The sequence below is a fragment of the Scomber scombrus genome, unplaced genomic scaffold (genome assembly GCF_963691925.1).
Source record: "Scomber scombrus unplaced genomic scaffold, fScoSco1.1 SCAFFOLD_361, whole genome shotgun sequence".
Taxonomy (NCBI): Eukaryota; Metazoa; Chordata; class Actinopteri; order Scombriformes; family Scombridae; genus Scomber; species Scomber scombrus.
Genome location: NW_026910254.1, coordinates 1,888 through 23,805, shown reverse-complemented (window position 1 = coordinate 23,805; position 21,918 = coordinate 1,888). Strand labels below are relative to the sequence as shown.

General features: G+C 40.9%; 1 protein-coding gene across 1 annotated transcript; it reads right to left on the bottom strand.

Annotated features, from left to right (window-relative positions):
• Positions 1-368: 368 nt before the first annotated feature.
• LOC133976827 (rho GTPase-activating protein 44-like) lies at positions 369-17,303 on the bottom strand (the record flags this gene model as incomplete). The annotated part of the gene is made up of 7 exons (XM_062415025.1): positions 17,242-17,303; positions 13,708-13,747; positions 12,512-12,616; positions 11,075-11,151; positions 9,307-9,418; positions 7,654-7,730; positions 369-486 (listed from the first exon to the last, which is right to left on the bottom strand). Coding segments are annotated over exons 1-7 (591 nt in total), but the record flags the coding sequence as incomplete, so codon positions are not given.
• Between the last annotated feature and the right edge of the window lie 4,615 nt (positions 17,304-21,918).

Sequence of the window (21,918 nt, the reverse complement as noted above, 5' to 3'; positions counted from 1 at the left end):
ATTTGAAGAACATAACATTTCATATTCTGGTTGTTTTTAAGACATAAAGGAATAAACATATACTGTAATAGCTGCACAGTTGCATTACTGAAGTGTATCATTACTTTATTTTACTATTTAAAGTGATTATATGATGTCATTGCATTAATTTGTTGTTATTTTCTTTTATCTTTGGTCATATTTTGCTATTTTTATGCTATATCAGCAGTGCTCTGTGCTTCTATACACACCATATTCATTGAATATATAATGCTGTTTCAAGTAATGAAATAGCAGCAGTTTGGATGCCCTACATCGTGCAGCTTTATGGATATAAACTGTTTATTTATTGGGGGGGGGGGGGGGGGGGGGGGAAGGTGATGACTGACTCGACAGATCTCCATGCGGTTGGCTGCCTCCTCCATCTCTTCCCTGAGGTGGTCGGCCTTTCCTCCTGTTGGCTGCAGGTTACTGGACAATCCTGAAGACTTGCCGGACTGATAAAACCTGCAAAAAGAAGATAATACTTTTTTCAGTATTGATATGAAATGAAAATGCTTGAGGGAAGAAAAAAAAGAGAGAGAGTTTGCATGACTTTCAGCAGCTTTTTGTTCCTCAAACAACACAACAAACAGAACAAACTGCTTTTTTGGATTATTTAAGCCTCCGACAGATAAAATGCCAACGCTGGACGATCACTATACCCTCATTCATTCAACTTAAGCTGTGCTCCTCTTTTTAATTCTCTCTATCAAACTCTCTCCCTCTCTCTCACGCTCTGTCTGTCAGACTTTCTGTCGGAGCGGAGCGGTCTGAGAGGAGATAATACGCAGCGCTGCCAGAGGAGCTCAGCACACAGCAGCATGATGGGAAAAATGCTCTCAGATTTGGGTCACAAAAAAAAAAACAGGAACCGACAGACTGGACTGACTGCAGGGAGGAAAAGTGTATTTCTTCACGTCACTGCTCATAATAGCACTGAAGACGGAGGTGATTGTATGTTTTAAGAGGTTTTCACTCCCGTCCAAAAGTGTGCAATTTAACCCTCCTGTTGTCCTCAAGGAAGGAAGGGAGGAAGAAGGAAGGAAAGGAAGGAAGGGAGGAAGGAAAGGAAGGAAGGAAGGATGGAAGGACGGAAAGGAAGGTAGGAGGGAGGAAGGAAAGGAAGGAAAGAAGGACAGAGAAAAGAAGGAAGGAAGGAAGCTAGGGGGGTGGAAAGAAAGAGAGAAGGAGAGAGGGAGGAAAGAAGGAAGGGAGGAAGGAAAGGAAAGGAAGGAAGGTAGGAGGGAGGAAGGAAAGGAAAGGAAAGGAAGGAAGGAAGGAAGGAAGGAAGGAAGGTAGGAGGGAGGGAGGAAAGGAAGGAAGGAAGGAGGGAAGGTAGGAGGGAGGGAGGAAAGAAGGAAAGAGGGAGGGAGGGAGAAAGGAACAGAGGAAGGGAGAAAGGAAGGAAAGAAGGACAGAGGAAAGAAGAAAGGTAGGGGGAGGAAAGAAAGAGAGAAGGAGGGAGGGAGGAAGGACAGACAGAAGGAAGGAAGGGAGGAAAGAAGGAACATTCAAAACAGACGGGGTCAATTTGACCCGGGAGGACGACACGAAGGTTAAAAGTAAACATCTTATTCAGCTCTGACTTATGTGGTTGTTTGAATAGATTAATAAAAACATGAGAGCCACAAAATCTTCTTCCACCTTTAATCAAAGTTATTTCTCACTTATTTTGAACGTATAAGGGTCAATAAGGTTGTTTTTGTTTAATGTCCATGTGGTTTAGTTTAAATTTAAAGGGTTAAAATGTGAAAATAAACGTATGAATAATTTGCACACATTCTTTTTTTGTGGACCCAGCATCAAATTTCTGCTTTTAATCCATTTAGAGAGAATATATTAGAGGATTATGGTGAAAATGTCTAAGTGGTGTAACCATAAAAACTTTGTACCAAATAATTCAACTTGCTTAAAAACAGTAAATTGTCAATAAATCACCATATCAACTAGTTTGGCATGATCTTACATTATAACTTTATATTAAATAAAGGTAATGGAATACAATTGTTCTAAGTATTACATTTAGTCTGGTAACCATGGAGATCAGGAACCTGCTGCTTTCTCTTCCTCCTTTTTCTTTCTTTCTTTCTCTTCTCCTTCCGCTTTCTTTGTTTCTTTGTTTCTTTCTCTTCTTCCTCTGCTTTCTTTCTTTCTTTCTCCTCTTCCTCCACTTCTTTCTTTCTCTCCTTCCGCTTTCTTTCTTCTTTTCTTTCTTTCTTTCTCCTCTTCCTCTGCTTTCTTTCTTTCTTTCTCTTCTTCCTCTGCTTTCTTTGTTTCTTTCTCCTCTTCCTCCACTTTCTTTCTTTATATCTTTCTTTCTCTCCTTCCGCTTTCTTTCTTCTTTTCTTTCTTTCTTTCTCCTCTTCCTCTGCTTTCCTTCTCTTCTTCCTCCACTTTCTTTCTATCTTTCTTTTTTTTTCTTCCTCCACTTTCTTTCTTTCTATCTTTCTTTATCTCCTTCTGCTTTCTTTCTTCCTTTCCTCCCTCTTTCCTTCCTTCCTTCTTTCTTTCTTTCTCATGTTTCTCATCTTCCACCGCTTTCTTTCTTTCTTTCTTTCTTTCTTTCTTTCTTTCTTTCTTTCTTTCTTTCTTTCTCGTCTTCCTCTGCCTTCTTTCTTTCTCTCTCCTTCTTGTTCTTTCTCTTTTCTTTCTTTCTTTCTTGTTGGATAAAATATGTAATATGTATAATTTTTTTGTGGTTACACCATTTGACATTTTCAGGAGCATTCAGTCTTACTTTTGGTAAAAAATGGTGCAAATGTCATTTCAAATGATATAAAACCAACAAAAATACTAAATGTACATTTTAACAAACCTGATGCTGCTTTTAAAACTATTTAACATATTTTTGAATTGACCATCTTGCCATCTCCTTTTTGTCACTGACCCACATTCATGGGTTTCTCTTCTATCAGATCAGATTACTACCAAGGCTGTGAAAACATGGGCTCAGAGGTTTAGGCTGCAAATATTTACAAAAATCCTGCAAAAATCTGCCTGCATGAGGATGCATGAGCCAAAAGAGACATCATCATCATCATCATCATCATCATCATCATCATCATCATCATCACTGCCGCCCCCTCTCATGTGTTACAGCAGTGTAAGCTCTGCAGGTTGTCATGGCTACGCAGTCGTGCACCGTCCAATTTTTGGGATTAGGCTCCGGCTGTGTGCTTTGGGGCTTTCTGTTCATCTCCAGATGGTTGAAGTATGAAAGCGGAGCGGCTGAACAGGGATGAACAGGTAACAGCTGTTTGACCCATAAACGAGAAGCTGCAGGTCACTGATGGAGCAGCGGCTCCTCTTTAAGCCTTAAGGACGAGAGTTTCTCCTCAGAGCTGAAGAGCATTCATTAATGTCCCTCCTTCCTTTCTTCCTTGCTTCTCTCTTTTCCTTCCTTCCTCCTTTCATTCCATATTTCCTTCCTCTCTTTCTTCATTCCTTCCTTCTTTCCTTCCTCCCTCCCATCCCACTTTTCTTCCCTCCCTCATTCCTTCCTTCCTTCTTTCTCTCTTTTCCTTTCTTTCCTCCTTTCCATCCATCTTTCCTTCCTTCTTTCCTTCTTCCCTCCCTTCTCTCTTTCCTTACTTCCCTCCCTTCCATTTTTCCTTCTCCCTTTCTTCCATCTGTCCTTCCTCCCTTTCTTCCTTCCTTCATTCTGTCCATCCCTTCTTTCTTCCCTCTCTCTTTCCTTACTTCCCTCCTTCCTTCCTTCTTTCCTCCCGTGCTTCCTTCCTTCCTTCCTTCTCTTTTTTCCTTCCTTCCTCCTTTCATTCCCTCCTCCCTTCCATTTTTCCTTCTCCCTTTCTTCCATCTGTCCTTCTCCCTTCCTTCCTTCTTTCCTTCCCCTTCTTCCTTCCATTTTTCCTTCCTTCCTCCTTTCATTCCCTCCTTCCTTCCATTTCCTCTTCCTCCCTTTCTTCCATCTGAAGATGATGTGTGCAGTCACCACTCAGCAGCACTCGGCTCTATTTCTTATTTTACTTTGAAGAAACGAACACAGAACGCTTCAGTCTGCTGCTCCTTCTCATAAAAGCTTCTTTGAAATGACCGACTGTCATATAAATGTAAAGTGAAAGAAGCGGACATTATGGGAAGTGTAGGATTCAGTATTCTACTCATCCTCTGCACTAAAAAAAATCTGAATATTTCTTCTTCTGGTGCATCAAATCTGACATTAAATTAAGTGTTAATCTCCTTCAGAGTCTGAGATGAGCAGTGATGTCACACCTATAATCAGCTTCTGGGTGCAGATCTACAGCGAGAGGAAACCTTCATAATGTTGCAGGAACCTCTTTTTTCCTTCCTTCCTTCTTTCCTTCCCTCCTTCCTTCCATTGTTCCTTCTCCCTTTCTTCCATCTGTCCTTCCTCCCTTTCTTCCTTCCTTCATTCTGTCCGTCCCTTCTTTCTTCCCTCTCTCTTTCCTTCCTTCCTTCTTTCTCTCTTTTCCTTCCTTCGTCATTTCCATCCATCTTTCCTTCCTCCCTCCCCTCTTTTCTTCCCTCCTTCCTTCCATGTTTCCTTCTCCCTTTCTTGCATCTGTCCTTCCTCCCTTTCTTCCTTCCTTCATTCTGTCCGTCCTTTCTTTCTTCCCTCTCTCTTTCCTTCCTTCCTCCTTTCCATCCATCTTTCCTTCCTTCCTTTTTTCTTCCCTTCCTCTCTCCCTTCCCTCTTTTCTTCCCTCCTTCCTTCCATGTTTCCTTCTCCCTTTCTTGCATCTATCCTTCCTCCCTTTCTTCCTTCTTTCATTCTGTCCGTCCTTTCTTTCTTCCCTCTCTCTTTCCTTCCTTCCACCTTTCCATCCATCTTTCCTTCCTTCCTTTTTTCTTCCCTTCCTCTCTCCCTTCCCTCTTTTCTTCCCCCCCTTCCACTTTTCCTTCTCCCTTTCTTCCATCTTTCCTTCCTCCCTTTCTTCCTTCTGTCATTCTGTCCGTCCTTTCTTTCTTCCCTCTCTCTTTCCTTCCTTCCTCCTTTCCATCCATCTTTCCTTCCTTCCTTTTTTCTTCCCTTCCTCTCTCCCTTCCCTCTTTTCTTCCCTCCTTCCTTCTGTCCGTCCCTTCTTTCTTAAATTAAGTGTTAATCTCCTTCAGAGTCTGAGATGAGCAGTGATGTCACACCTATAATCAGCTTCTGGGTGCAGATCTACAGTGAGAGGAAACCTTCATAATGCTACAGGAACCTCTTTTTTCCTTCCTTCCTTCTTTCCTTCCCTCCTTCCTTCCATTGTTCCTTCTCCCTTTCTTCCATCTGTCCTTCCTCCCTTTCTTCCTTCCTTCATTCTGTCCGTCCCTTCTTTCTTCCCTCTCTCTTTCCTTCCTTCCTTCTTTCCTTCCCTCCTTCCTTCCATTGTTCCTTCTCCCTTTCTTCCATCTGTCCTTCCTCCCTTTCTTCCTTCCTTCATTCTGTCCGTCCCTTCTTTCTTCCCTCTCTCTTTCCTTCCTTCCTTCTTTCTCTCTTTTCCTTCCTTCGTCATTTCCATCCATCTTTCCTTCCTCCCTCCCCTCTTTTCTTCCCTCCTTCCTTCCATGTTTCCTTCTCCCTTTCTTGCATCTGTCCTTCCTCCCTTTCTTCCTTCCTTCATTCTGTCCGTCCTTTCTTTCTTCCCTCTCTCTTTCCTTCCTTCCTCCTTTCCATCCATCTTTCCTTCCTTCCTTTTTTCTTCCCTTCCTCTCTCCCTTCCCTCTTTTCTTCCCTCCTTCCTTCCATGTTTCCTTCTCCCTTTCTTGCATCTATCCTTCCTCCCTTTCTTCCTTCTTTCATTCTGTCCGTCCTTTCTTTCTTCCCTCTCTCTTTCCTTCCTTCCACCTTTCCATCCATCTTTCCTTCCTTCCTTTTTTCTTCCCTTCCTCTCTCCCTTCCCTCTTTTCTTCCCCCCCTTCCACTTTTCCTTCTCCCTTTCTTCCATCTTTCCTTCCTCCCTTTCTTCCTTCTGTCATTCTGTCCGTCCTTTCTTTCTTCCCTCTCTCTTTCCTTCCTTCCTCCTTTCCATCCATCTTTCCTTCCTTCCTTTTTTCTTCCCTTCCTCTCTCCCTTCCCTCTTTTCTTCCCTCCTTCCTTCTGTCCGTCCCTTCTTTCTTAAATTAAGTGTTAATCTCCTTCAGAGTCTGAGATGAGCAGTGATGTCACACCTATAATCAGCTTCTGGGTGCAGATCTACAGCGAGAGGAAACATTCATAATGCTTAGCGCTGAGTGTTAATGGTTCACAGGTTGAGTCTGAGCATGAAGCATGAAGCAGTCGGAGGTCTGTGGTGTTTGAACCCTCGGAGTCTGTGAAGATTGAGTCTAACAGCAGGATGAGCTCAGTGTGAGAGCTTATAGTGAAGAGCAGCGCTGTGTACATCCAACCAAACACACTCTGCTCCTCATATCACTCACATACTGGATATATTCATCTACTAACAGGGTAAAAAACTTTATTAACCCTCCTGTTGTCCTCGAGTCAAGGAAGGAAGGGAGGAAGAAGGAAGGAAGGGAGGAAGAAGGAAGGACGGAGGAAAGAAGGAAGGAAGGAAGGTAGGAGGGTAGGAGGGAGGGAGGAAAGAAGGAGGGAGAAAGGAAAAGAGGAAGGAAGGAAAGAATGACAGAGGAAAGAAGGAAGGGAGGAAGGAAAGGAAGGAAGGGAGGAAAGGAAAGAAGTAAGGGAGGAAGGAAAGGAAGGAATGAAGGACGGAGGAAAGAAGGAAGGGAGGAAGGAAAGGAAGGAAGGGAGGAAAGAAGGAGGGAGAAAGGAAAAGATGAAGGAAGGAAAGAATGACAGAGGAAAGAAGGAAGGGAGGAAGGAAAGGAAGGAAGGGAGGAAGGAAAGAAGGAGGGAAGGAAAGAAGGAGGGAGGGAGGAAGGAAGGACAGAAGGAAGGAAGAAAGGGGGATGGAGGAAGGAAAGAAGGAAGGGAGGAAAGAGAGAGGAAGGAAAGAAAGAGAGAAGGAGGGAGGGAGGAAAGAAGGAGGGAAGGAAAGAAGGAGGGAGGGAGGAAGGAAGGATGGAAGGAAAAAAGGAAGGGAGGAAAGAGAGAGGAAGGAAAGAAGGATAGAAGGAGGGAGAGAGGAAAGAAGAAACACAGACGGGATCATTTTGACCCAGGAGGACGACAGGAAGGTTAAAGGATGAACTTTTGCTTTATGTAATATTTCTCTCTTCTTATTGCTATAAGTTTCCTTATTAACATGTTTTATCCGTTAAGTTTCAGCAGACACTATTTTGCTGCCAGCACGATAGTTTCTCATTATGACATTATTATATTTCTCTCTTTATCTTCTTATATCACAAAACATTCTCATATTTCACAACATTAACATAAATAAATAAACTCACTTCCTTTAGTATTCGTCCTGCGTCAATTCAGTTTGAATTTGTACTTCTGTATTTAAGCAGAATGAAAAGGAAACCTCAAGCTTTAGGTGAGGTTTTCACACTGTATCCACACAGAAATGGTTAAAACTTCTCAGTGTGCCATCAAATCCCAGTAACATTCAGTGGGAAGCATCGTGGGAAGCACCGGGACCAGTCCATTCACAGCAGATGGGATTTCTCACATCACAGCCAAGTCTGTTTCTCACACACACACACACACACACACACACACACACACACACACACACACACACACACACGCAGTAACACTCTCACCGTGTGCGTGCAGAGTCCATGTCCAGGACCAGTTTTGCTAAATGTTTCCTTTGTTTCTGGATATTTGGGATTTCCACCTGAGGAAGAGGAGAGAGAGCAGAGAGTTTACACTTCAGTCTGTTGTTTCTGTTTGGTGTGAAAGAAGGAAACAGACTCTTCATTGTTAAAAGGCTTTAATTACCTGGTCTCATGAAGATTAGTTTACTGGCTAATTTACAGACTAATCAGAACGAATCCCATTTATCTCCTACATTAGACACATGTAGAAGAAGCTCTGCTGATCTGAAGTCAGACCTTTAAGACTTTTACTCAGGAGGGTTTTTTCCTCATTTTTTAATATTTAACATGTTACTGAATACATATATTGCTGTTTTTAATTCTTTAAAATCAATATTTATTTTATATATTTAGTAAATAAATCATGATGTGGGCTTATTTGGAGCACACATGGGCTTAAATGGAGTCACAGTACCAATTAAACCCACTTTATTCATCAAATATCTTTATTTTATATTCTAACATATACATGAACTAATGAATACATTTTCAAATGAGAGATAAATGTTGCTTTATAAGAAATGATCTCCCTTATAAATCATGTCAGTATCCATGAAAAACAGCTGGACTTAGATTTTGGTGCTTAATGGGAACATTTACCCTAACAGCTGATCTTAGGTCTTAGGAAGGAAGGAAGGAGGAAGGGTTAACCTTTGTGTCGTCCTCCAAATTGATCCCGTCTGTTTTGACTGTTCCTTCTTTCCTCCCTTCCTTCCTTCCGTCTGTCCTTCCTCCCTCCCTCCTTCTCTCTTTCTTTCCTTCATCCCTTCCTTCTTTCCTTCCTCCATCCCCCTTTCTTCCTCTTCCTCCCCTCCGTCCTTCTTTCCTTTCCTCCTTCCTCCCTCCCTCCTTCTCTCTTTCTTTCCTCCCCCACCTTCCTCCCTTCCTCTTTTCCTTTCTCCCTCCCTCCTACCTTCCTTCCTCCCTTCTTTCCTCCATCCTGCGTTCCTTCCTTCCTTCCCTCCTTCCTTCCTTCTTCATCCCTTCCTTCCTTCTTCCCTCTTTCTTCCTCCCTTCCTTCCTTCTTTCCTTCCTCACTCCTTTCCTTCCTTCTTCCTCCCTTCCTTCCTTCCGTCTGTCCTTGCTCCCTCCCTCCTTCTCTCTTTCTTTCCTTCCTCTCTCTTTCCTCCCTTCCTTATTTCCTTCCTCCATCCTTCTTTCCTTTCCTCCTTCCTCCCTCCCTCCTTCTCTCTTTCTTTCCTCCCCCCACCTTCCTCCCTTCCTCTTTCCTTTCTCCCTCCCTCCTACCTTCCTTCCTTCCTACTTTCCTTCCTTCCTTCCTTCCTTCCTTCCTTCCTTCCTTCCTTCCTTCCTTCCTTCCTTCCTTCCTCCCATCCTTCCTTCTTTCCTTCCTCCCTCCTTCCTTCCTTCTTCCTCCCTTTTCCTCCCTTCCTTCCTTCCTCCCTCCCTTCCTTCCTTCTTCCTCCCTTCCTTCCTTGACTCGAGAACAACAGGAGGGTTAAATAACATCGACTCTCATAAATTAAGAAGACACACAGGGAGTAAAGTACAGTTTGGTGCCTTTTCTCTAATGAAGCAACTATAATGTGTTATTGCTGTTAACTTCTACCAGAGTCCATTAATCACACATCGTACCTCTGCCAGGTCGTACAGAGGCTCCACGACGTCTCTCTCGATGGTGACTTCGAACAGGATGAGCTCCTGAGCCAGTTTCTCCTGCGTCTCTCCGCAGAGCTTCAGCATCTTCCTGCAAAACCGGAAACGAGAGGAAACACATGTGTCACTATGTTTAAACTCTAACATCCATGCACTTTTCTCACCAAACCCTACAACAAACAAACTAAACCTGATGTGATGAATACTGTATGAATGAATGCAGCGAGATGATGCAACACCCTGAAACTCTCTGGAGGAATAAACAGCAGCATCAAACTGACAGCTTTTATTCTCAAATTGGTTAATTTCCTGTTTTTTGTTGTTGTTTTTTTCAATTTCAGTAAGTATGGGAACCCGAAGCCAAGAGAAAAACACTCCGATGATTTTATCTGCAGGAGATATTGCAGAGTGGCAAAGGAGTAAAAAAATAATATAATGACTTTTTTTTCCTCCCTGTCACTCAGACGTCAATATTTAGCTTTTAAAAAAATAGATTTTTAAAGCTTTGCTCTGCTCAAAAATATGACTGTGTCTAAAATCAATCAATTATTAACCCCTTCACTTCTCCTTATATAATAGACTCTGAATAGTTTAACCCTCCTGTTGTCCTCTGGTCAAGGAAGGAAAGGAAGAAGGGAGGAAGGAAGGAAGGAAGGAAGGAAGGAAGGAATGAAGGAAATGAGTAAAGAAGGAGGGAGGAAGGAAAGAAGGAAGGAAGGAAGGAAGGAAAGGAGGAAGGACGGATGGAAGGAAGGAAGGAAGAAAGGAAGGAAGGAAGGAAGGAAGGAAGGAAGGAAGGAAGGAAAGGAGTAAGGAGGGAGGGAGGGAGGGAGGGAGGGAGGGAGGAGGAAGGAAGGAAGGAAGGAAAGGAGTAAGGAGGGATGGAAGGAAGTAAGGGTTAGCCTTAGGTTACCTCCTTCTCTCTTTCTTTCCTCCCCCGTACCTTCCTCCCTTCCTTCTTTCCTTTGTCCTTCTTTCCTTGCTTCCTTCCTGCCTTCCTCTTGTCCTTTCTCCATCCCTCCTTCCATTTTTCCTCCCTCCCTCCCTCCCTCCCTCCCTCCCTACCCTTCCTTCCTCCTTTCCTTCCTCTTTTCCTCCCTACCATCCTCTCTTCCTTCCTTCCTTCACTCGTAGACAACAGGAGGGTTAAGAAGCTGGATTACAGAGACGAGTCTATTATCAGATGCTTCAGACAGACTATAAACTGTTATTATTATTATTATTATTATTATTATTATTATTATTATTATTATTATTATTATTATTATCATCATCATCATCAGACAGTGAAATGTGCTGCTGCTCCTCTTTTGGGACAAAGTGAAGAAAGAGAAGCAAAAATCCTGATTTATTCAGTTTTTTCTTTTATAGGATGTGAAAATGTAAAGCTCAATAAATCAAAATGTGGCATTTTATAGTGAACAGGAGGTCTCATTGCTTTCCTGATTAAATAAAAGATTTAAAAAACAACAACATCAAAAACTAGACTGATAGATTGATTTTATTCAACAGCAGCTCTCCCGTGGCTTTGACTGCTTATATAAAAATAAAAAGTCAGAATAGCTCGGAGGCTTATTTTCATCCATCAAGGTTCAATAGAAGGAAAATAAAAGACGTTCATATCTCACAGCAGAAGATAAGACTTCATCAGCTCTGAGACGCTGCCAATGCTTCAGGTAATCAATGATTGAATAGATTACTGTGTGTGTGTGTGTGTGTGTGTGTGTGTGTGTGTGTGTGTACTCACCCTAGTAGAGACTCGTCCCCGAGCACCGCCGCTCCCTCCACCATACATTGTGCTAGTGTTGTAAGAGGAAGCTTCTTCTAAAACAGAAATAATAAAACACACACACACACACACACACACACACACACCACACACACACACACACACACACACACACACACACACACACAAACACACAAACACACAAACACAGTGGATGAATCAGAGGCGACGGTGCAGGATGTGTCATTTTAACACTCAATAAACTGTAATAAACAAATCAAATGAATCACACACACACACACACACACACACTGTAATGCACATAAACACACAACATTTGATTTCTGCTGTACTGTGATCCAGGAGACACAGTATTTATAATTACAGTTATTTAACTATTTAAAATGATTGTATTTCTCTGGTGCTCCTCTCCTTTTGTTTATTCTATTTCATTCAATTTGTTTTGATGTTTAAAACTCTACTTTATTTTACGCTATTTTATTATCATTCTAAAATGTTTCTTTTGTCTTTTAATCTCTTTTTTTAACCTAGTTTAAGTCTTGCTTTTATTAAACTTTATGTCTCTTTTTATTTTATTTTACTTTTTTTACTACTTTTAATAAACTTATTCTCTCTCTCTTTTGTCTTTTTTATTTTATTTAAATGTTGGTATTGGTCTTAGATTTTGTTCTTTATTTTGTTCTCTCATCATTTTTTATTCCTTTTCTTCATGTTGTCACTTGTTCTGTTTTATTATCAGCTTTGTTGAAGCATTTTAAAACTATATTAACTGTGTCTGAAAAGCAAAGTTTGAGTGATTGACTGATTTCCCAGCATGGTTTTAGTTTCATCCAGCTGTGAGTTTATTCATGTAGGAGGAGGATGATGATGTAACTAAAGCTGGGTATCAATAAGGGATCAACCAAAATATAAAGATACCAAGTATTATTGAAACATCTCCTAACAAACAACACCTTTAATTGATCCTTTTTGCACCTAGAGCTATAAAACATGACTATTTATATGAACTTACTCTTCATCAAATAAACTTTTAAATATATTTTTGCTCAAAACGAGGACCCAGTATGAACAGGAAGGATGATTACAGCTATTAAAACCAGCTGTAGTGTTCATTTAGGAACCTGACTTATCATTATAAGGCAGACAATAAACATTAAGCTTGCAAAATGCTTCAGATCAGATCACATTATCTACATTTACATCACCAATATTCCTCTTATACATAATATTACTATTTTTATTGCTTGTTAACTAACTTATTATTTACTCTTCTTCTTATTTTTGCTGCTGCAACACTGTAAACTTCCCTATTATCTAATCTTATCTTCCATGTGATCACTTATCTAAGGCAATAAACCCAAAGAGCAAACAGTAGCAGTGTTTTCAGGGTGGGGGGGGGGGGGGGGGGTTTCTTCTCACCGAGGGAGACCTGACAGACTTCTTGTCCACGTCTACGCCCTGCTGGCCCTGCAGACAGGCGGTCAGCTTCTTGTGTGTGCTGTGGGACACCTGCTTGACCAGCTCCAGACGTTTCTCCACCTGATACACACACACACACACACACACACACACACACACACAGAGAAAGACAGAGGAAAAAAGAGGGATGAGCTTCAGTGAGAATACACAAGCTGTATACCATGCAACACATTTATGCTCATACACAGATCATAGCAGATACAGACATGCATGTGGAGGCATTTAACCCTCCTGTTGTCCTCGAGTCAAGGAAGGAAGGGAGGAAGAAGGAAGGAAAGGAGGGAGGAAGGAAAGAGGGAAGGAAGGATGGAGGAAGGAAGGGAGGAAAGGAAAGAAGGAAGGGAGGAAGGAAAGGAAGAAAGAGGGAAGGAACGAAGGAGGGAGGGGGAGGGAGAAAGGAAAAGATGAAGGGAGGAAGGAAGGAAAGAAGGACAGAGGAAGGAAGGAAGGAAGGAAGGAAAGAAAGAATGAAGGTAGGAGGGAGGGAGGGAGGGAGGGAGGGAGGGAGGGAGGGAGGGAGGGAGGGAGGGAGGGAGGGAGGGAGGGAGGGAAGGAGGGAGGAAAGAAGGAAGGAGAGAGGGAGGGAGAAAGGAAAAGAGGAAGGGAGGAAGGAAGGAAAGAAGGACAGAGGAAAGAAGGAAGGGAGGAAGGTAGGGGGAGGAAAGAAAGAGAGGAGGGAGGGAGGAAGGACAGACGGAAGGAAGGAAGGAAGGAAGGAAGGAAGGAAGGAAGGAAGGAAGGAAGGAAGGAAGGAAGGAAGGAAGGAGGTCAGTTTGACCCGGGAGGATGACACGAAGGTTAATAAATGATAAAAAATAAAACTCATATATGCAGAGCGTTATTTATTTGTGTCCAATAAACAAATAAACAGGTTTCAAAGAATTAGAAATGTCAGGTAATGATTTGATGGTGGAGCTGTTACTGTTCTTCAGCACCATTACCTGCTCAACTTAAACAAGCCTCTGGTTTCATTATTAAACGTTACGCTGGGTGGAGCCGATGTCTCCGTCATTAATCAGATCAATTACAGCGGTGGGGACGCTCGGCTTATTAACTTCGCCTCGAGGCATTTCAGTAAAAGTCATTTTTATGATAAGTGAGATTCAGACCCAGAGAGATGGCATGCATAATAAAAACAGAGTCATTAGTACCTGTAATAGATCGTCACTCAGCACTTCTGTTTTTTCAGCTCTGGAAAGAAAAAGAGAAGAAAAAGAAAAGATGTTAAAGCTGCAGAAGGGGAATGTTAAATTACATAATATCTCGTTACCGTGGGAACTGAGCAACATTCACACAAACTCCTCAATCAATGTAATTACATCATTTTGCTGAGTTTGATTTCTGCACGCATTAATATTAATGTTTCAGTTGCAGGATTAAAACAGAAGAAAAGAACAACTTTGAGTTCTCAGGTTGTAAATCTGAGCTCAGGATGCAGAAATGTGATGTTTACAGTCACAGTGATAGAGCAGGAAAAACCATGCATCTCCAAAATGTGCTGATTTAAGAAGTTTATTGTCATATGCATCGTAAAAACACGAAGGTTCAGACAATGCAATGAAACTCTTACTTTGCTGCTGAAGTAGATGGTTTTTATTAGTTTTCTGTCTCTTTTAAAGGATTTGTTGTCAGTAAGAGAAAAACCGAATATCTTTGTGTATAGTAGAATCAATGATGAATGACGTGCATTGTAATAAAATCATGTAGATTGCAGCCTTTAAGCTTTTAGAGTCTTTGCTTTGTTACAGCTGTTCAATTTCCAGTTCCTGCAGGCCTACACAACAGAAATATTGATTATGAGTCCTATTGAGGCCTTCAGGCAGTGTGTGTGTGTGTGTGTGTGTGTGTGTGTGTGTGTGTGTGTGTGTGTGTGACGTCGATCACCTCCATCACAGACGGAGGAGACTGACAGCTCCACCTGAATCAATGTTGGATATTAACAACAAGCATCTAAAGGTTAATAGTAAAGCACCAGATGCAGTGTGTTGGTGGCCTTTCTGAGAACATTACAGCAACTATCTGATGTGACGCAGTGCAGAACGTCAAGCTATAAAAGTCAAATTATACAAGAGAGAAGGTTAAAAAAAAAAAAACACTCTTCTGCTTCTGGATTGAGCAAAGTTTGAGGGAAAATGTTTTATAATATGTGTTAAATACATCACTGAAAATATATATATCAAATAAATGTATTTAAGATTACCATCAGTGTGTTATTGGCTGTTCTATGATGCAATTATACCACGTTTACTGTTTAATATGTGCATGAGTCAGTGATAAATAAGGGTTGGCGAGATGAACAATTCAAAAATATGTTAAGTATCACGATATTTTTGACCAAATACCTCGATATTGATATTACAACAATATTATAGAGATGACTGTCGATGCTTTCACTAAATATTTACACTATAAATAATCATCAGTAATGTGGATATAATGACAAAGTGGGTAAAAAGTAAATAACATAACAGCTGGAACAGTCTGGTGAGTTCAGAAAATTACATATTTTACTGTAATGCAGCTTTAAAACCAGGAAAAGACAACTCTGGTGACATATTGCGCAATATTACGATATCCAAAATCTAAGACGATATCTATAGTCTCATATCACGATATCGATATAACATCGATATATATTGCGGAGCTCTAGCAGATACCCTTGTTGGGTTAAGATTAGTGTTATTCTTTTTAACCCAGCAGGTGTTTAAGTGCCAGTAGATGAAAACTGAAGCTATGTATGAGGGGCCATACAAGCCATAATTCATTCTATGAGGGGCCGTACAAGCCATAATTCATTATATGAGGGGCCGTACAAGCCATAATGCATTCTATGAGGGGCCGTACGAGCCATAATTCATTCTATGAGGGGCCGTACAAGCCATAATTCATTCTGGCCCTCTCACACACATACATTCCCCTTACACATACATATATTTTCACTCTCACACTACGTCAGCTTCTCTCTCACAGTACAACACTACAGCTCAGCCACCAAAATGTACAGCAGGGGAAACAATTAACAATACACACATTCAGTGCAGCACCTGTAAACACACACACACACACACACACACACACACACACAGAACAACCCGATGCTTCAGCTCTCACAGACACACTGAACCGATCCTCTGTCTGCTCTGATTCAGCAGCTCTGCAGACATTGATTAACCATCAGGCTGCAGTCTGGCTTCTCTTCTCTCCTAACAGCCTCTAAAGCATTAAAAGGTCTGTTCAATGCAACGTTATCTGCAGCTAGAGCACATGTGACTGTCTGCTTTCTGCTTTCACACTAAGCTCGTTCAGGTTTCAGACACCAAACCAGTGACGAACCATCTTTAAACCACTTATTTTTAACCACTGTGATGTAGAAACAGACGTCAATCAATGCTTTATTGATTTATAATCGATCCTTTTTAACAGCTGACAACAACCACAGGAGCATTTAGTGGAAGTCGTGCTCTTAAACCGACTGTTTATTTTTGTTTTTGACTCTCACTGCAGAGAAAAAGTATTGATTTTTTATGAGTTATGATGTTTGTCTCTACTATCAGAACCCGGATCAATAATTTAAAAAATGATGAAAATATAAGTGTGAGTCACCGGATGTGAACTTCTTTTGGCCCCCGGAGGTAAAAACCCACCAGTTAAACAGGTAGAAGAAGTTTTTAACGGCAGGTAATAAAACAGTTTACTGTGTTGAAACTCTGAATGAGTCACAACAACTTAAACATAAACCATAAAATAATAATAAAGTTAGTTTTCAGATACAGCACCACCTTAATAAAAGGTTTAAAGTAATAATTAACACTTTATAAACCAGCTATAAGCCATTTTAGGTCATTAGGTAAATTCTTCTGATAATTGTGATCATTTAGTAACCATGGTAACACTTTAATTTGCCTAATGTGTGTGTCAGGTTCCTAGAAACAGGTCTGCAATATAGAAAATAATCAATAATAATGTTATAGTCCACTTTATGAATGGCTGGTGCAGACTAACAGCTGGTGCATCTGAACATGCAAAAAATGTGAAATCTGTCTAAAATTAAACATGAAATTCATCGTATATGGATAACAAGCTTCTAATAAGGAATTTATAATACATTCATAGCTATTTGAGTTTAAGAGGAGTATAAAAAGAGCAACATTATGCAGTTAATTGTAAACTTTTTAGGGCAGTTTTTAGGTAATTACAGATAAATGCACTAGTTACCACATTTCAATTGGTTTTATTAATCTCTATTAATCACAATAAAGCTGAAACCTTTAAATATTGACTTACTAACATTTAGCATTCCCAATGAATCTTAAGGTTTTTGCTATTAATATAGATTATAACTGATCTATTGAGCAATATTTTATGATTTGTCAACCATTGGTGAAGCTAAAAGTTACAACATTTAACCCAAATTAACCCAAATTAAAGCGTTATGTGGACTATAACAGCTTTATTATTGATGTTTTTACTAATTAATCGACACATTAAACGCTCTCAGATCATTAAAACTCAAACATATAAACACACAAAAGCCCAAAAGCCCAAAAACCAACCCAAACATGTCTGTCTCATCTCACTTCCTGTCCAGCCTCAGACAACAACATCCTCTCTGACTCAAACTCACTTTACTCTATATTAATATTTTTTTTTTTTAAAAGCACCATATTGTGTTTGTTTGGACTTACAAAGCTGAGCTGTTCCTGCGTGAGCCTTTACTCCTGCTGATCTGCAGCTTTCTCTTCCACATCCCCCCTGCTAACAGGACAGGAAACCACCTGTTTACAGGCAGCAACCGAGCAAATAAAACCCCAAGTAAAGGGAGAGAGTAGAGCGACAGAAGGAGGAGAAAGAAAGAGAGAAGACGGAGAGAGAGAGAGAGAGAGAGAGGGGAGGGAGGGCAAACCTGAAGAATGAGACCTGCTTATCTGGTCCTTTCACTCTTTCTCTTATCACCCACCGATCTCTATCTCCTATCTCGTCTATGTCAGTTGTTCTTCACACAGCTTGTCAACAGGTGTTATTGCACAGACACAGATGTACAGTATAGATAGATGTTTACAGCGTGAGACACATAACATACAACCTTAAAGAGGATAAAACATGCACATTTCAAGGTGTATATTATATATTCTGGGCTCTTTGAATGATTTACAGGCTTAAAAAACTCCTTATTTATCTTCTACTGGTGCTTTCTGCAGCCCCTTAGTTCAGCCTCTGTCTATTAACAGGCTGTTTTAGCTCCTGTCTCTTTAAGGGCCCCCTCCCTCCCGATGAGTGTCCGAAGTCTATTTTGATTGGATGCTAGGTAAAACAAATAGTAGAAGTCAGATTTTGCTCATTTCCATTGTTTTTTTTACTCGAAATAGAAACTATTCAAATACATCCAGATATGTTCGACCTCATTACTCAATAAAAAAATTAGGATAAAACATGCACATTTCCAGGTGTATATTATATATTCAGGGGCTCTTTGAATGATTTACAGGTTAAAAAAAAACAACCTCTTTATTGATCTTATACTCAGTCCTTCCAGAAAAATTAGTTTTTTTTGTGATTGTTGCGGGCCAAAATCCTTGATTATGCGGCAACGTTTTCTTAAAAAATGCGATGGAATATGCGGGATGTTTATGCAATTTTATGCTACTAATATACCTACAACTGGAAGGTTTTTGAAACTAGTATGATTTAACCCACTGGTAAAAAAAAAAGTTGCATCAACTCCTGAATGTAACTACAACAGTCCAGTGAAAATGAAAACCTGTGGTCCAACACACAGTGCAAAATAATGTGCCCCCACTGTCATATAATACACCGGGAAACTGCTTTACACGTCTTTTGCACTTATTTTTGTTGGCAAATGAGACTTATCAGATTCATCACGGGGTGAGCTGCAGCTTTTCGATGACATTCACGTCGCGTAATTACGTCTTTTCATAACGTTCCCATGGCAACAGGGGAAATGGCTGCTCTTGTGTGAAGTAAATGCAACATTTTTCAACTTTCTGCTAAGTTATATGTGATGTTTTTGCAACGAAAATGCGGGGATTATGCAATCATACAAGCCCCGCATATATCGTACATTTTGCGTGGAAATCGGGGATTTATGTGGCGAAAGTGAGGCGTCTTTGAAAAAATGCAGTCCCCGCATAAATATGCAGACTTTGATTGATTATGCGTTGAATACATAGACTGTATATAAAATGGACGTAACATCCGTGACGTCACCCATTGGTTTGTGGACTGCTGCTTGGAGGCCAATAGTTTCGGATCTGAGCAGCGTCATTTTGAAAATTTCAGGTGCATGCTGGGAAAAATAAAAACACGGATTCTACTTATATGGGCATCAGGAGGGGCATGAGGCGCCCTCCTGAACCTGTGAACCAATCAACCTGTCAATCACCACGTAGCCACGCCCTAATGCATACCCTGCTTTATCGTCACATATAAAATCAGGGAGGCCAAAATGTCCCAAATGAACATCATACTGCATTGAAGAAGGCTTTAAACTAGCGATTGAGACCATAAACACATTTTGAAAACGTTTACTGAGGTTAGAAATCAAGTGAGAAGTTGGTGAATTCTCCATTGACTTGTATAGAGACGGAAGTCCTTTTGACACCAAAACGGTCGCCCCCTGGTGGCCTTTTGATAGAATGCAGTTTTAAGTTACTTCCGTGTTGGCATCATTTCAGAGGACCCGAACTCCCCGTCTGGTTGAATAATGCGATCGCATAATCACGTTTTTCTGGAGGGACTGTATACTGGTCCTTTTCTGCAGCCCTTTGACGTTGAGTTTGTAAAACTTAGATCTGTTTGTGGTTTGTTGAGATTTGGGTTGATTATCACCAGATCTGAGTAGTTAAAGGAAGATTTTACCAACTTTCTGATGCCGTCCACAAAAAACACACAGCTGTCATCTTCATATCTTCAACATCACAGGACACCATATTGACAACAGCCTTAAAAACGACTTCATCGCTCTTCTTCATCATTGCCTGCAGCAGCACTTTGACAGCAAATGATTTTCCATTTAAAAGGGGGACAAACAACCAGAGAAGCAAGTATATAGCTGCTGGTCTCTGCAGGAGCACAAACCCTTCACTGACCTTTTTAAAAACCCTGTAACATTTCTCTTTCACCTTCACCTCCCTCCTCCACATCTCTCCTCTGACTGGCTGGATTATTATCGATCTGGTTGAAGAGCAACAGCTACAAGCAGGAGGACATATTAAGGAAAGGTATTTTCTTTTCTCTTCTCCATCCTTTCTCTCGGTTGGTGTCCGTGCTGCTGCGAGCCTCACAATGCAGCTCCCCCCCCCCCGTCTGGGTCTCTTGTTCTTTTTACTACACACTCTGAGCTCTGTGGAGGCTTCTGTGTGCTTATTTGAAGGAATACTACACCAAAAAATCTATATTTTGAGCATCAAATACAACCCTGTTAGCTTGGAGAAGTTAGTAGCTCGACGCCTCGTGGATAACAACAGCTGTTGTTTTCTTCACTATCAAATAAAATATGTCTCATGGCCAGCTTTCATTTTCTTGCAGCTTTTTCACCTCGTCATTGCATCACAGTTTGACTATAACCATTAACCATTTACATACTGTTCATATTCTGACTCATAATTAGTCTCTACACCAATTCACATTCATAAATACCTCGTTAGTTATTAATAAATGTTTGATTAATCCTTCTTTAAATGGAAAAAAGACATTTACAATCACTGTTTTATGATCCAGGAGAGCATTTTATAGAATATGATGAATGCAACATGTAAAATATTTACATTTGCATATGTAAAAATGTGTATCAGCTGCACAAAAATTTAAAGAAATTATGCATTTAATTTCCATTTTTGTAAACTGTGCATCACATTAGGAAATGTCAGGCTAAAGTAAATGCGTATTGGGTGTTTTTACAGCTTTATAATGTAAAAAATGGGTCAAATTTGACCATGAACAGCATGTAAGGGTTAAAATAGCAACCTGCATTAGCTATTCTTTCCTTCAGAACAATGTACAGCTAATGCAACAAAACATTATATTATATTTGTGTGTCTGTGTGTGTGTTAAAGCATATATCTGAAGCTTTGCATATGTGCAGTAGTTTTAATACCTGCTGTGTCGGCTGTGATTGACAGCTTTGATTGACAGCTTTGATTGACAGCTGGCTCACCTGCTGCTCTCCGTAGCTGCAGGACTCACCCCCAGCCATGATATTTCAATACGTTTAATGCCACTTGATTATGGTACCATTATTACAATTAGTCCAATTGAGCTAAAGTAGCCAAATTAGTTCAAGTGTTGTGTTTCCAGAGTGTTATATATCCTATTAAATTCCACCTGCATTGGGAGCTGCAGTGTGTTGATATCTGCTGTTACAGATGTAGTTATTAAGTCCAGCACCTGCTTTCTTATTCCAGATGTGCGCTACGTCTACTACATAACATCTCAGAGTGTAAAAGGCAACATCCTAACACTCCTTATCTGCAGGTTTTGGCTCTAAATGGAAAAAAAATGTCACTGAAAATAAGCTGCGACTCCAGGCTTCAAACTGACTTCTATTAAAATCAACAGGTCACACCTCGCTGCGTCCACCTTTAAATACAGAATATAGAGACTCAGTAATCATCATCACACCATCATTTATAACCAAGTCATCCATTTCTCTGTAACTGCTGAGCATCCTAGTCAGCTCCTACAGGCTGTGAGTGTTTGTTACTCAAGAAGATGAAAAGATGAATACATTAGCAACAGTGCTGTGTGTGTGTGTGTGTGTGTGTGTGTGTGTGTGTGTGTGTGTGTGTGTGTGTGTGTGTGTGTGTGTGTGTGTGTGTGTGTGTGTGTGTGTGTGTGTGTGTGTGTGTGTGTGTGTGTGTGACAGTGACAGTGCTTCTGTTAGCACAACCACAGCGGCTCTGTCTCTGTATATTGACTTAACCTAATTTGTTTCTGACACTGTGTACAAATCCAGGGTTTTTTTTTTTTACTGAGATTTGGCGTTGAGTAAATCTTCCTCTCCCTCTCTGTCTCTCTCTCTCTCTCCCTTTCTCTCTCTCTCTCTCGCTCTCTCTCCCTTTCTCTCTCTCTCTCTCTCTCTGTCTCCCTCCTTCCCTCCTTCCCTCCCTCTGTCCCTCCGTCTCTCTCCGTCTCTCTCTCTGACTCTCTCCGTCTCTCTCTCTCTCCCCCCCCCCTCCCTCCCTCTCTCTCCCTCCCTCTCTCTATCTCCCTCCCTCTCTCTATCTCCCTCCCTCTCTCTCTCTCTCTCCCTCACTCTCTCCCTCCCTGGTTTCATTTCCACTCCGACAACAAGAAAATGTAAGCACGATTTACTGGCTCAGTGAATTTAACAGCAGGATAATGAT